Source organism: Scylla paramamosain, chromosome 4 (genome assembly GCF_035594125.1).
Source record: "Scylla paramamosain isolate STU-SP2022 chromosome 4, ASM3559412v1, whole genome shotgun sequence".
In the NCBI taxonomy this organism is placed as follows: domain Eukaryota; kingdom Metazoa; phylum Arthropoda; class Malacostraca; order Decapoda; family Portunidae; genus Scylla; species Scylla paramamosain.
In genome coordinates, this window is record NC_087154.1 from 8,684,558 (window position 1) to 8,700,000 (window position 15,443).

The 15,443-nt window shown below is 41.7% G+C and overlaps 1 protein-coding gene across 9 annotated transcripts in view; it reads right to left on the bottom strand.

The window, feature by feature from the left end:
• Positions 1-184: 184 nt before the first annotated feature.
• The window catches only part of LOC135099700 (inactive hydroxysteroid dehydrogenase-like protein 1), an 18,243-nt gene continuing 2,984 nt past the window's right edge, over positions 185-15,443 (bottom strand). For 4 of the 9 annotated variants that reach the window (XM_064002126.1, XM_064002129.1, XM_064002125.1 and 1 more), the window contains 7 exons: positions 14,640-14,942; positions 13,432-13,554; positions 12,949-13,059; positions 12,606-12,826; positions 8,841-8,970; positions 1,587-1,684; positions 185-1,343 (listed from right to left, as the gene is read on the bottom strand). In XM_064002126.1, the coding sequence (XP_063858196.1) occupies positions 1,245-1,343; positions 1,587-1,684; positions 8,841-8,970; positions 12,606-12,826; positions 12,949-13,059; positions 13,432-13,554; positions 14,640-14,919 (1,062 nt within the window). In that variant the 5' untranslated portion in view covers positions 14,920-14,942 and the 3' untranslated portion in view covers positions 185-1,244. Of the gene's footprint in view, positions 1,344-1,586; positions 1,685-8,840; positions 8,971-12,605; positions 12,827-12,948; positions 13,060-13,431; positions 13,555-14,639 lie in introns of all 9 variants that reach the window. The other 5 variants (XM_064002132.1, XM_064002131.1, XM_064002130.1 and 2 more) reach the window with 3 other exon arrangements.

The following is a 15,443-nucleotide window of genomic DNA, read 5'->3' on the forward strand; positions in this document are numbered from 1 at the left end:
CGCACAAATACATTCCTGTGAAAGCAGCTTTATAGTACCGCCGACGTGTATGTAAGGTGCTGTCCTTCTCTTCTCCCGGTTATGGGTCGCACGTAGCAGCTCATTTCTCTCTGTTTTATTTTCTAAATTGTCAAAATAGTGAGCGGGAAAGTGCGCGATGTCCATGGGATACTCTAAAAGCACCTAACACTTTGTAATTTATTACCAAGTAAAAGTATCTTAATTATCATGCATATAAGAAAAAAAAAAGATCAAACACCAGATCATCATTGATTACCAAAAGGTAAACGTCCACACACAGAACGAAACATAAAACAATAATAAGAAAACTGAACTAAATAGATTATCAAGGCACTAAGAAAACATCAACACGAGAGGCATGAGGATGCTCCACGCGGTAACAATGATATACACAGAGGTCGCACCAGTAATCAATTATGAATAACATGCAATAAACTAATTATAATAATGTAAATTGTCACACAAGTCAATCAGTCATCAATGACATGCATAAAGTTAACTAAAAATATATATATAAAATAACTGAAATTATTCAAGTTATTGTAATATTCAAACACTTCAGTGCACATACAGGATTTAAAGTTTCTTATGAGTATAAATTCTCAGCAAGCTATCGTAAGTATTAAGTACACTTAATATCGCACTATTTAACGAAGTCTAAACAATCACTACTAACATAAGATTCAAGGGAGAAGTTATAAAACAGGAAACTCCTCAAAATAGGTATTAATTTCTTAGCATCAACACAGGTATGCACACGTAGAAGATACCTAACGCGCAGTCCACAACACAAACGATCTGGAAAACACAACTCCTGAGAAGGAAACTCTTCACGCTACTGATGATCATCCAGCAGGCGCCGATGACACTCCAGCAGTATTTGATATTTCACCAAGTCAAAAAATAATATATATATATATATATATATATATATATATATATATATATATATATATATATATATATATATATATATATATATATATATATATATATATATATATATATATATATATATATATATATTTGTTTATTTATTTATTTATTTACTTATTTATTTATTATTCTTGTTTTTCAAGTGTGGATTCCGAGCACTGTTTGCTATATAGACCACAATAGGTATATTCGCACAGGCAATATCAAGTGAAAAACCTTACCATCTACCTCTACATAAAATAACCAATACACGCAAACTCAGGAGCGCCTCTTTCCGCCTTGCCATTTTATTTCAGTTTCTTTTTCATTGCCTCCTGTTGTATTTTATGCCACATCCAGAGCATAGGTATCGAGAGCCGGTGGTCCAAGCAGTTCAGGAAGTAAGCCTGTAAGGGGAAGTGAGGCACTGTTAGGTACTTATTGTAGGATCTCTTAAGAGAAGGCACTGAAGGGAAGACAGTCATCACTTGAGTCTCAGGAGTTGAATTTCACTAATTCTCGTGTTTCTTGTCTTCAAACAGCCTCCTCGTTGCTTATCTTATTAAAAAAAGTGAACTGAACTATTTATATTTTTGTTCTCCATTTGGCACGCATTTCTGTACAACCATTCTGGCTTAGCACACACCCACCTGCAAGCTGTGAGCCCAGTAGCCCGTGGTGTGGCGCGCGTAGCCCAGGGTGTTTATGGCGCTAGAGGCGTAGGTCGAGGCGATGGGGATGAACACGCCTGGAGGAGGAAGCGTTGCACAAATGCGAATAACTGCGGTACTGAACGAAGGTGTAAGATAGAACAGATAAGCAAAGAGAAGTTCCACAAAGTTCATCCTGAAAATAAAGGTGGCGAACACACACACACACACACACACACACACACACACACACACACACACACACACACACACACACACACGCACACACATACATGCACACACACCCTGGACCAAATATGTACCTGTTTTTGCGTAGAATTTGCAAATAGCCTGCGTCTGATGCCTACGGCTGTACTTGCATTATAGCTCCTTCATTACCAGATTTGCTTCACATAAATAAATCAGACATAACTCTCAACAATTAGTGTTAAATATCGATCACATTCAGACAATAATGTGAGTTGATAAATCGTTTAATAGCTCAAGTCTACAAGGCTGGCACGAGCAAGTCTTGTGATACTCAAGACCGAAGAACGAATGATGCACTTGGAATTCGTGGCCACAAGTTCTTCACGGTGTATCAGATATACATGTATCCCAAACAATAAGGTCCTTCAGGTACTCATTATTAGTGTTATTTTTCTTATGTGGCAGCACTGTTTTTCGGAACAGGAAAGCATCTTCCAAGAAATAACCTGGGTTCTTTCCCCGTCTTTAAACATTGCACTGAAGTGACGGCGCCGAGGCTCATGTTTTAAGAACAAAATAAAATAAAGGAAGCTGCAAGAAACCATCAGGCCTACACGTGGCAATCGCTGTATGAAATATATCTACCTATTTTCACCTATCATCCCCATCTACAAATGTGTCTAATCTTCTTTTAAAGCTCATTTATGACTCATCACTAACAACCTGATTACTGAACTCTTTCCATTCATGTACCACTCTTTGAGAACCAATTCCTTCTTATCTCTTTCTCACTAGCTTTTTTAAGCTTGAACCCGTCATTTCTTGTTCTATCCTAATTCCTGATCCTGAAAATTTTGTTTACGTCACTCTTGTTATATCCCCTATACCACTTAAAAACCTCTATCAGGTCCCCTCCTAACCTACACCTCTCTAAGGAATGTAAATTTAAAGCCTTCAGTCTCGTTTCGTAACGAATATTCTGTATCCTTTTAGTCATTCTCCTTTGTACTAATTCTAATAGACCTATATCCCTTCTGTAATATGGGGACCAGAACTGCACAGCATAATCTAGATGGGGTCTGACCAGCGCCAAATATAACTTTAATATTACTTTGAGACTTCTACTTTTAACACTCCAAAAAATTAATCCTGATACAACTCTCTCGCCTGTCGCCTAACCACGACCTTATCCTGCCTAACACCTTCCCATCTATTCCATGCACCCTAACCTTTCTCAAGAGCCTTTAATGGGGTACCTTGTCGAAGGCCTTCCTAAGGTCCAAGTATAGGATGTCATAAGTATTCCCATTATCCGATGTCTTGTAAACTTTACTGTAAAAACTCAACAAGTTCGTAAGGCAGGACTTCTCTTTCGTGAAGCCATGCTGTGACTGATTTATCAAGTTATGCTTGTATAAATGCTCCTCCCTAATGTTTCTCGCTATTCCTGACACCATTATTTTATCTACAAATGAAGTTAAGCCGACAGGTCTATAATTAGACATAAATGCTTTATCTCTTTTCTTAAAGATGGATACTACATTCGCTTGCCTCCACATCACCGGTACCTCTCCTGAATCTAGTGATTTTCTAAAGACAGTAACTAGCGGTTCACCTCTTTACATTCCTTAAGTACTCTGGGATATACTTCGTCTGGTTCCGGTGACTTAATCTTTTTCAGTCTATCTTCTTTTCCACTATCTCTTTAGTTATGGAAATATCTATCAGCTTCTCATTCTCTTCTGCTCTAGAAATCAAATCAGTATCCAGCATTTCCTGCATGTTTCCCTGGGTGAAAACTGTTGAAAAATACTCGTTCAGAATTTTACCCATCTCTTCCCAGAACTAACTCTCCATCAGATGCTTTAAATGGACCTATTGTTTCTCTGTTCTTCTCCCTTTATACCTGATAGAGTACCTTGGGATCAGTCTTCGCTTGTCCAGCTACCTTTAATTCCTAAGTGTTTTTAGCTTTCTTCGTTAAGTTAAAGACATAAGAATAAAAAAAATAAGAGAAGCTACAGGAAGCCATCAGGCCTACACGTGGCAGTCCCTGTATGAAATATACCTACCTGTTTCCATCTATCATCCACATCCATGAATCTGTATAATCTTAACTTCCTGTTCTAACCAGTTCATTATATTCCCCTGCCTTTAATCTCTCATATATATATATATATATATATATATATATATATATATATATATATATATATATATATATATATATATATATATATATATATATATATATATATATATATATATATATATATATATATATATATATATATATATATATATATATATATGTATACTTCTTTTCAGTCCTACGTAGTGTTTTAACCTACCAGTCATCCACTTGGAATCATTCGTCAGTGATTTTTTTTTCTATAAGGAATATTTATAATCTGGCCTGTATATTATCTATTAACGAAATATTTATACAACTCATCAGCATTTACTTCCTCTGATATCACCATCTCGGCCCCCTATACAATCTCCACCCATCCTCTATTTGCCTCGACCTCACCACCCATCCCGGCATGACCCAAGGTAGAGTGCTTGTGTTTGGTGATAGTCAGGTTAGGCACTTAGATAGTGCGTTCTGTGCTAGGGATAGGAAGCGTAGGTCGAGGGTGTGTTTGCCGGGGGCCGGGATAGGGAAGGTAGCTGATAGGCTAGACACGTGCTTGGAAAAAGATGGGACCAAGCCCATTGTTTTTCTCAGTGCGGGAGGGAATGACCTTGGCAAGGTCAGGAGTGAGGAGCTTATCAGGAGGTTTCGACAGGCTTTGGACAGGATTAGGGAGAAGGGAGGGATCCCCGTGGTATGTGGTGTCTTGCCGAGGAGGGGAGTTGGTGCTGAGTGGCTGTCCAGGGCTATTACAGTGAATCGCAGGCTCGCGAATCATTGTAGGAGTAATGGATGGACGTTCATCGACAACTGGGACCTTTTCTATGGCAGGGACACCTTGTACGCCAGGGATGGAGTGCATTTGTCACGCCAGGGTGTTCGTGTTTTGGCCGAAACACTCGAGCGGGAGGTAACTGCACTCCAGCACTTTTTTCGTTAGTCTGGAGGGAAGAAGGGGTAGTGAGGAGAAGGCAAGGGGCAAATTAGTTAAATCTAGAAAGGAAACTAGCTTAGGGATGGTGAGAAATAGCTTAAGTGTTTACTACACAAATTGTAGAAGTATTCTGAATAAAATAGACTTGCTTAGAGGAATAGCGAGTGTAGAGAAATTTGATATCATCGCTTTAACTGAAACTTGGTTAGATATGTCAGGAAAAGTATTTAATCCAGAGGTTAAGATAGATGGGTATACAATGTTCTATAAAGATAGAGAAAACAGGAGAGGAGGAGGTGTCGCGTTATACGTTAGGGACACATTACAGTGCTGTATGAACAATAGAATTAAAACAGATAACAAAGCAGAGTCGATATGGGTAGATATTAAGGAAGGATCGCAGTCAGTAGTACTAGGGCTAGTTTACAGACCACCGACCAGTACAGAGGAAATTAACACCTCACTGTGGCAGGAATTAAATAGAGCAGGCAGGTACAGTCAGGTATGTGTGGTAGGAGATTTTAATTTTAGGAATATCGACTGGAGTCTGATTGTGGGTAACAAGGAAGCAGAGGAATTCCTTAAGGTAATTCAGGATAATTTTTTAAAACAGGTAGTCGTAGAACCCACAAGGGGGAATAATATTCTAGATTTAATTCTTACTAACAGGGAGGAAGCAGTCACGCAGGTAGAGGTTGGAGGACAGCTAGGTAACAGTGACCATAGGGAAATTAGGTACAATCTAGAATGGGAAGAAACTGTTAGAAATAAAAACACTAGTAAAATACCTGACTTTAGGAGAGCAGATTTTGAAGAATTAAAAAGGTACCTCCAAGGAGTGGACTGGCAAAGGATGCAGGGTGAGGTCAGGTCAGGGACGGAGTTCAGAGAGATAAGGCAGGATGAGGGAGGTGAGGTGAGGCTCCAGAAGGGAGGAGGAAAGAGGAAGGGGGGAGATAGGTGTGAGTATGTTGGAATGTCAGGTCATGCTGAAATGAGAGAGGTAAGGTCGAGGCGAGTTGATGAGGGAGGGGAGAGGATGGTAGGGAACGAGATGAGGGGTTTAGGTGAAGTAAATGTAGATGAATTGTATAAATATTTCGTAGATAAAGTTCATACAGGTCAATTAGCAAATATCCCATATAAAACAATAAGATCACAAAAAAATGACCCTAAATGGATGACTGCTAGGTTAAAGCATTATATAGGGCGTAAGAGAAGTATATATAAGAGATTAAAGGCAGGTGAGGAAGTTTTAAGGACACAGTATAATGAATTAGTTAGAACAGTCAGGAAGTTAACGAGGAAAGCTAAGGACAATTATGAATTAAAGGTAGCCAGCCAGGCGAAGACGGACCCCAAGGGATTTTATCAGGTATACAGGACGAAAAATAAGGATACTGTAGGTCCATTAAAGGCAGCAGATGGGGAGCTGGTTAGTTCTGGGGAGGAGATTAGTAAACTTCTGAATGATTATTTTTTAACTGTCTTCACTCAGGAAAACATGCAGGATATGCCAAATAGTGAACAGGTGTTTAGAGCAGATGAGTATGAGAAGCTGACGGATATTTCCATAACTAGGGAGATAGTGGAGCAGGAGATAGATAGGCTAAAAAAGTTCAAGTCACCAGGACCTGATGAAATATATCCCAGAGTACTGAAGGAATGTAAAAAGATTATTAGTGAGCCGTTAGTTTCTGTCTTTAGGAAATCACTGGAGTCGGGTGAGGTACCAGTAATGTGGAGGCAGGCTAATGTAGTACCCATCTTTAAGAAAGGGGATAAAACTTTAGCGTCTAATTATAGACCTGTCAGCTTAACTTCAGTTGTAGGTAAAATGTTAGAGTCAATAATAGCGAGGAACATTAGGGAACATTTAGACAAACATAACTTGATAAATCAGTCACAGCATGGCTTCACGAAGGGGAAGTCTGCCTGACAAACTTGTTAAGTTTTTACAGTAAGGTGTACGAGGCAGTAGATAATGGTGATAGTTATGATATCTTATATCTGGACTTTAGTAAAGCATTCGACAAGGTGCCCCATCAAAGGCTCCTGAGAAAGGTTAGGGCGCACGGGATAGATGGGAAGGTGTTAGGTTGGATAGGGTCATGGCTTGGTAACAGGCGACAGAGAGTGCTAATAAACGGCTCGAAATCCGAGTGGGGTCATGTCATTAGTGGGGTGCCACAGGGATCAGTATTAGGGCCATTATTATTTCTAATATATATCAATGACTTGGATAGTGGAATTAGTAGCGATGTTAGTAAATTTGCGGATGACACAAAGATAGGTAGATTAATTAGGTCAGAAGCGGATGCCATCGCCTTGCAGACAGACTTAGATAGAATGAATGAATGGACGGATAGATGGCAAATGCAATTTAATATCAATAAATGCAAAGTGCTTAGCGTAGGTAGAGGAAACCCACACAATAGGTACACATTAAACACCCAAACTCTGGTAGGTACAGGGTACGAGAAAGATTTAGGAGTTATAGTTAGCTCTGAACTCCGTCTAGGGAAACAGTGCATAGAAGCCAGAAACAAGGCAAATAGGGTACTAGGATTCATTTTTAGGAGTGTTAAAAGCAGAAGGCCGGAAGTAATATTAAAGTTATACTTGGCGCTGGTCAGACCTCATCTAGACTACGCTGTGCAGTTCTGGTCCCCACATTACAGGAAAGATATAGGTCTATTAGAATCAGTACAGAGGAGAATGACTAAAAGGATTCAGGGGATGAGGAGTATTCCTTACGAAGCGAGGTTGAAGCGGTTAAATTTACATTCTCTAGAGAGACGTAGGTTAAGAGGGGACCTGATAGAAGTCTTTAAGTGGTATAGGGGTTATAACAAGGGAGATGTAAGCAAAATTCTTAGGATCAGCAACCAAGGTAGAACAAGAAATAACGGGTTCAAGCTTGAAAAATTTAGGTTTAGGAAGGAGATAGGAAAAAATTGGTTCTCAAATAGAGTGGTAGATGAGTGGAACGGACTCAGTAATCATGTAGTTAGTGCCAGGACACTAGAGAGCTTTAAGAGGAGATTAGACAAGTTTATGGATGGGGATAACAGATGGAGATAGGTAGGAGTGTTTCATACAGGGACTGCCACGTGTAAGCCTGGTCGCTTCTTGCAGCTTCCCTTATTTCTTATGTTCTTATGTTCTTATGATCTGTCCCCCATCCTCGCACCTCAACCAGACTCTCCTTCTCTCACCACCCTCCCCGGCTCACACAGTTATTTCTCATCTGCTCCTGCCTTCCACCTTCGCACCTCACTTCACCTCCCTCACTTTGCCTTATCTCCTTCACCTTTGTCCTGGTTCTCATTTGCCCATCTCTTCTCCTTCCGTTGCCAGTCAGCTCCCAGGAGGTACAGAGCCTTCTTAATCCATCAAAATCTGCTCTCCTAAAGTCAGGTGTCTTGTAATGTTTTTGCTTATAGATGCTTTCTCCCAATTCAGTCTGTATCTAATTTCACGATAGTCACTGCTACCTAATTGTCCTCCAACCTCCACCTGTGTGATTGCTTCCCCCCCCGTTTGTCGGAATTAAATCTAGAATAGTATGCCCCCTTGTGGGTTCCAAGATTACTTGTTTTAAAAATTGTCTTGAATTACATTGAGAAATTTCTCTGCTTCACTGTTACCCATCACCAGGCTCCAGTCAATATTCCTTAGATTAAATTCTACCACACATACGGGATTGTATCTGCCTGGTCTATTTATGAATATCTCCTGTCTAATGAGCTGCTGGCTTCTTTGTAGTATTCGGAGGCTTCTACGTTAACAAGGTGAGTCATTCTGTAATTTCATATGTTAGAGTAATATTCATGCTAACCTCCAGAGACAAGTTTCACACTAATAACTGTAAGCTGGCGACGGAGGCAGACGGTTTCGCTTCTGGCGCTAAGTAACGTGAAGAAGGGAGATGAAGCAGAGGCGGCGGGACTGTCTTAGGCAAGGTACTCACCGGGCTTATGGACGAGGTCACAGTACTTGGTCATGTTCGTGGAGACATAACCGGGGATGAGAGTCTGCACGGTGATGCCTGAGTTGCGGTACTCACACTGCAGCGCGCGGGAGAAGAAGTCCACGAATGCCTGTGGAGGAACATTCAAGAAGATTATTCTGTTTTCTATATACTGGATGGTTCTACATTGTATGGTTCGGACTATTTATAAAACGCATATATATATATATATATATATATATATATATATATATATATATATATATATATATATATATATATATATATATATATATATATATATATATATATATATATATATATATATATATATATATATATATATATATATATTTTTATTTTATTTTTTTTTTTTTTTATGTAGGAAGGACACTGGCCAAGGGCAAAAAAAATCCAATAAAAAATATACCCACTGAAATGCCAGTCCCATAAAAGGGTCAAAGCAGTGGTCAAAAATTGATGAATAAGTGTCTTGAAACCTCCCTCTTGAAGGAATTCAAGTCATAGGAAGGTGGAAATACAGAAGCAGGCAGGGAGTTCCAGAGTTTACCAGAGAAAGGGATGAATGATTGAGAATACTGATTAACTCTTGCGTTGGAGAGGTGGACAGAATAGGGGTGAGAGAAAGAAGAAAGTCTTGTGCAGCGAGGCCGCGGAAGGAGGGGAGGCATGCAGTTAGCAAGATCAGAAGAGCAGTTAGCATGAAAATAGCGGTAGAAGATAGCTAGATATGCAACATTGCGGCGGTGAGAGAGAGGCTGAAGATAGTCGGTTAGAGGAGAGTTGATGAGACGAAAAGCTTTTGATTCCACCCTGTCTAGAAGAGCAGTATGAGTGGAACCCGCCCAGACATGTAAAGCATACTCCATACATGGACGGATAAGGCCCTTGTACAGAGTTAGCAGCTGGGGGGGGTGAGAAAAACTGGCGGAGACGTCTCAGAACATCTAACTTCATCGAGGCTGTTTTAGCTAGAGATGAGATGTGAAGTTTCCAGTTCAGATTATAAGTAAAGGACAGACCGAGGATGTTCAGTGTAGAAGAGGGGGACAGTTGAGTGTCATTGAAGAAGAGGGGATAGTTGTCTGGAAGGTTGTGTCGAGTTGATAGATGGAGGAATTGAGTTTTTGAGGCATTGAACAATACCAAGTTTGCTCTGCCCCAATCAGAAATTTTAGAAAGATCAGAAGTCAGGCGTTCTGTGGCTTCCCTGCGTGATATGTTTACCTCCTGAAGGGTTGGACGTCTATGAAAAGACGTGGAAAAGTGCAGGGTGGTATCATCAGCGTACGAGTGGATAGGACAAGAAGTTTGGTTTAGAAGATCATTAATGAATAATAAGAAGAGAGTGGGTGACAGGACAGAACCCTGAGGAACACCACTGTTAATAGATTTAGGAGAAGAACAGTGACCGTCTACCACAGCAGCAATAGAACGGTCAGAAAGGAAACTTGAGATGAAGTTACAGAGAGAAGGATAGAAAACTTAGGAGGGTAGTTTGGAAATCAAAGCTTTGTGCCAGACTCTATCAAAAGCTTTTGATATGTCCAAGGCAACAGCAAAAGTTTCACCAAAATCTCTAAAAGAGGATGACCAAGACTCAGTAAGGAAAGCCAGAAGATCACCAGTAGAACGGCCTTGACGGAACCCATACTGGCGATCAGATAGAAGGTTGTGAAGTGATAGATGTTTAAGAATCTTCCTGTTGAGGATAGATTCAAAAACTTTAGATAGGCAGGAAATTAAAGCAATAGGACGATAGTTTGAGGGATTAGAACGATCACCATTTTTAGGAACAGGTTGAATGTAGGCAAACTTCCAGCAAGAAGAAAAGGTAGATGTTGACAGACAGAGCTGAAAGAGTTTGACTAGGCAAGGTGCAAGGACGGAGGCACAGTTTCAGAGAACAATAGGAGGGACTCCATCAGGTCCATAAGCCTTCCGAGGGTTTAGGCCAGCGAAGGCATGGAAAACATCATTGCGAAGAATTTTAATAGGTGGCATGAGGTAGTCAGAGGGTGGAGGAGAGGGAGGAACAAGCCCAGAATCGTCCAAGGTAGAGTTTTTAGCAAAGGTTTGAACGAAGAGTTCAGCTTTAGAAATAGATGTGATAGCAGTGGTGCCATCTGGTTGAAATGGAGGAGGGAAAGAAGAAGAAACAAAGTTATTGGAAATATTTTTGGCTAGATGCCAGAAGTCACGAGGGGAGTTAGATCTTGAAAGGTTTTGACATTTTCTGTTAATGAAGGAGTTTTTGGTTAGTTGGAGAACAGACTTGGCACGTTTCCGGGCAGAAATATAAAGTGCATGAGATTCTGGTGATGGAAGGCTTAAGTACCTTTTGTGGGCCACCTCTCTATCATGTATAGCACGAGAACAAGCTGTGTTAAACCAAGGTTTAGAAGGTTCAGGACGAGAAAAAGAGTGAGGAATGTACGCCTCCATGCCAGACACTATCACCTCTGTTATGCGCTCAGCACACAAAGACGGGTCTCTGACACGGAAGCAGTAGTCATTCCAAGGAAAATCAGCAAAATACCTCCTCAGGTCCCCCCAATTAACAGAGGCAAAACGCCAGAGGCACCTTCGTTTAGTGGGATCCTGAGGAGGTATTGGAACGATAGGACAAGATAAAGATATGAGATTGAGATCGGAGGAGCCCAACGGAGAAGAAAGGGTGACAGCATAAGATGAAGGATTAGAGGTTAGGAAAAGGTCAAGAATGTTGGGCGCACCTCCAAGACGGTCAGGAATACGAGTAGGGTGTTGCACCAATTGCTCTAGGTCGTGGAGGATAGCAAAGTTGTAGGCTAGTTCACCAGGATGGTCAATGAAGGGAGAGGAAAGCCAAAGCTGGTGGTGAACATTGAAGTCTCCAAGAATGGAGATCTCCGCAAAAGGGAAGAGGGTCAAAATATGCTCCACTTTAGAAGCTAAGTAGTGAAAGAATTTCTTATAGTCAGAGGAGTTAGGTGAGAGGTATACAGCACAGATAAATTTAGTATGAGAGTGACTCTGTAGTCGTAGCCAGATGGTGGAAAACTCGGAAGATTCAAGAGCATGGGCACGAGAGCAGGTTAAGTCATTGCGCACATAAACGCAACATCCAGCTTTGGATCGAAAATGAGGATAGAGAAAGTAGGAGGAAACAGAAAAGGGGCTACTGTCAGTTGCCTCAGGCACCTGAGTTCCTGTGAGGAAAAGAAGATGTGGTTTAGAAGAGGAGAGGTGGTATTCTATAAATTGAAAATTAGATCTTAGACCGCGAATGTTGCAGAAGTTAATGAAGAAAAAGTTGAGGGGGGTGTCAAGATACTTAGGGTCGTCGACAGAAAGGCAGTCCGACCTGGGGACATTTATGGTCCCCTCCCCAGATGGGGACTCCGAGGCTGGTGTAGGAGTCGCCATGATGATTTTAAACTTTTTGAGTGACGGGTGTGTGTGTTATTAGGTGCTTGTAGTTTTGTGTGGAGGAAGAGAGTTGTCTTTAGAGGGCAGGCTGTGACTGCCCCCTTGTGTTGTGAGACACAAAGGGAAACGTTCAGTGAGGTCACAGCTGGGTTTAATGATAAGTTCACAGCACCTCCTGAACAGTGCTTTAGACCTCACTGGGAGTAATTATCGTTTCGGCAGGTGTCTACTGCCTGTTCCTTGAACTGTGCAACTGCTGTACAACTGCTGTGTTCTACAAGGAGAGCAGAGAGTGGCTGGATGTCTGAGGAGCCGCTAGTCACGGGGACGCACCTTGGTGGCCGAGTAGATGCCGATCATGGGGACAGGACATAGTGAGGTGATGGAGGATACGTTGACTATTGCACCGCGGCCTCGCCTCAGCATGCCCGGCAGCACCAGCTTGGTCATGGCGGGCACCGAGGCCACGTTGACGTTGATGTGGCTCCAGATGTCCTTCTCAGACACGTCCCCGAACTCCTGGGGTTCAGACAGCAAGACCCCGACGTTGTTCACTGTGGTGGGAGAAGAATACAGTCTCGAGACTAACAGGATATTCTTGCATATCTATCATCTGTCTGTATAAGGTAACTACATACTCGTACTGCCGTGCGTAGCAGCCAAGGACAAAACTCACCCAGGATCCCAATCTCCTTGCCCTGCAGGCCCTTGGCGATGTCTTCATAGATGGGACGGCCGCCACTGAAGTCAGCCTGTATCACCTCCGTCTGCACGCCGAACTCCCGCACTGCGGCACACAATGCAAACCACAACTCACCCACACAGTACATACTTTAGTCAACATCAGCCGCCAATCACAAACTCAAATGTTCCTCTTCTGGCCAAACTTCCTACTGTGTACACCTGGCAAGCACCTTGACAAACACCTGAGTGTTCCGTCAGTGAATTATACCACATCCTGTCATTGCTAGCTGTTCTTGCGTATGGCAAGATGACGACACAGGAAGCAAGACTTCATAACGAAAACACATTCAATTTCAGGCAGAGCAATTTTGAAAAGTAATAACAAATAAAATCCAAGGTCTTAGAAATAAAAAAATGCTAAACACAATTGTCAAGCGCGCCATCTGTCACCAGAAAAGTTTGCATGTTTGTTTACCAATTTCCGCCGAGACCTTGTGCAGCTTCTCCATGGTGCGCGAGACGAGGACCAGGTTCATGCCCCTCCTGGCCAGCTCCTTGGCGTACTCCTTCCCGATGCCATCAGTGCTGCCCGTCACCACTGCGGACACGCAAGGCTTAGTGTCTCAGGCCCCTTCAGGATCCCCAAGGCTGTGTCCACACACTTGTAAAGGAACTTTGAGCAATCATGCGGCAATCCTGGGACCGCCGAACACAGGTGAGAGTGGCGAAGAGAGTGGCTTGCTGGATTGGAGTCCAGGGAAATATCATATTGGCAAATAAACAGGCGAGCAAACAATAAATAAATGATAAACAAATAAATAAAGAAAGAAACTGATAGGTAGATAGATAGACAGATAAATACGTACTTACTTAAGTAGATAGATAGACATAGATAAATAAACATGCCTAGACTGGCAATGCGCGTGCGCAAATCCCTCATACCAACTATGGATATAATTAGCCGATGAAGCTGAAATTTCCTTGCTAATATGGACCAACAAAGCTTACATGAAAGTACACGCAAAATTCAGAATCTTATGCATGCACAAATCACAGCATAAGACTTTCTGCAATTATAAATTTCCAAATTTTGTCTAAGCGAGAGCGAGAACACCATTAGACACAAAAGTGAATGATCTATGCTGTATTTAAAAGAGCTTCGTCTTTCAGTGTTATAAGGAGATGAATTTTATGGTTATGATGTGTGACTCCAAGCGTCACGCTTTTTACATAAAGAAAAAAGAACCAATAAACAATTATGTATTGAGTACTATATCTTATAGGCGCGTTTCTTTCTTGAGCTCAACACTCCTGCAGTTAGGTCTTTTCATTACCATCATGATAAATGCTTTAACACACTTGAAAATAAGTATAAGATTTAAGAATAAAAAAAATACTGACGCTATACAGCACTTCCCACTACGGAATTTATTTCTGCAGCTCACCTGTGGATACCAACATCCCAAATTAAGAAACACCGTCTTATAATTTTTTTTTTTCAATAAAATTATTTTTGAAAACAGGTTTCCGAGTAAAATATACCCAAGGAAAATTCACATTCTTAAGGTACTGGACATCTACAAGCGCCTCAGCGTATCCAAGCGAGTTAGGCCTAACTCGAGTTTGCTTGCTGTTACCAAGGGACAGGGGCAGGGCACCACTCACCACGCACTGGTACATTACCTGCCCACCGCCCGTAGTCTTCCACTAGCCGCTTCTTCCATAACCGCGACCAGAAGTGCACCCTCACGCCGCTGCCCAGACTCCACAGCAGCTGCAGGAGGATCTTGGACACTGCCAAGACTCCTGCGACCGTCAGCACATGTTCCAGTGCCCCGAGGGAAGGGAAGAGCGCCTCACTGCTCATCCTTGCGTCACGCCGTCCACCGCTCAACTGGTAACTCGTAGTATGCTGACGAGGGAGAACGTCTTGTCTACTGCCAGATTTCATTCTTTTCTTCATTAAGGTCGACCAGTATGACGTCTCTGCATGATTAAGGCCTCCCCTGAGCTTGTCTACTCCTCTCTGTCTGCTGTCTGTCTTATACCAAGTCAGCCCAGCAAAAGCTATCTCATCTTTCTATTTAATTCTCTGTCTGTCCTGCCTTCTGTCACCACAGATAGGTTGCCCATTACCTTAACTGTTTACTTCCATCACTACAGTACTCTCTCTCTCTCTCTCTCTCTCTCTCTCTCTCTCTCTCTCTCTCTCTCTCTCTCTCTCTCCCTTTGTTGACGACACCAAAATAGCGAATTCCGTAGTCTCTAACGAACAAGTAATGCAGAAAAATCTAGATAAATTGACAGAATGGGGGCAAACCTGGCAAATGAATTTTAATGCAAATAAGTGCAAAGTGCTTCACATAGGGTACAGAAACGAGAAAGCAAAGTATATTTTAAATGGTACCCAACTTAAAAGTGTTGACAACAAAATTGATTAAGGAGTGACAACATCGAGTAGCTTAAAACTTGTCCAACAATGTTCAG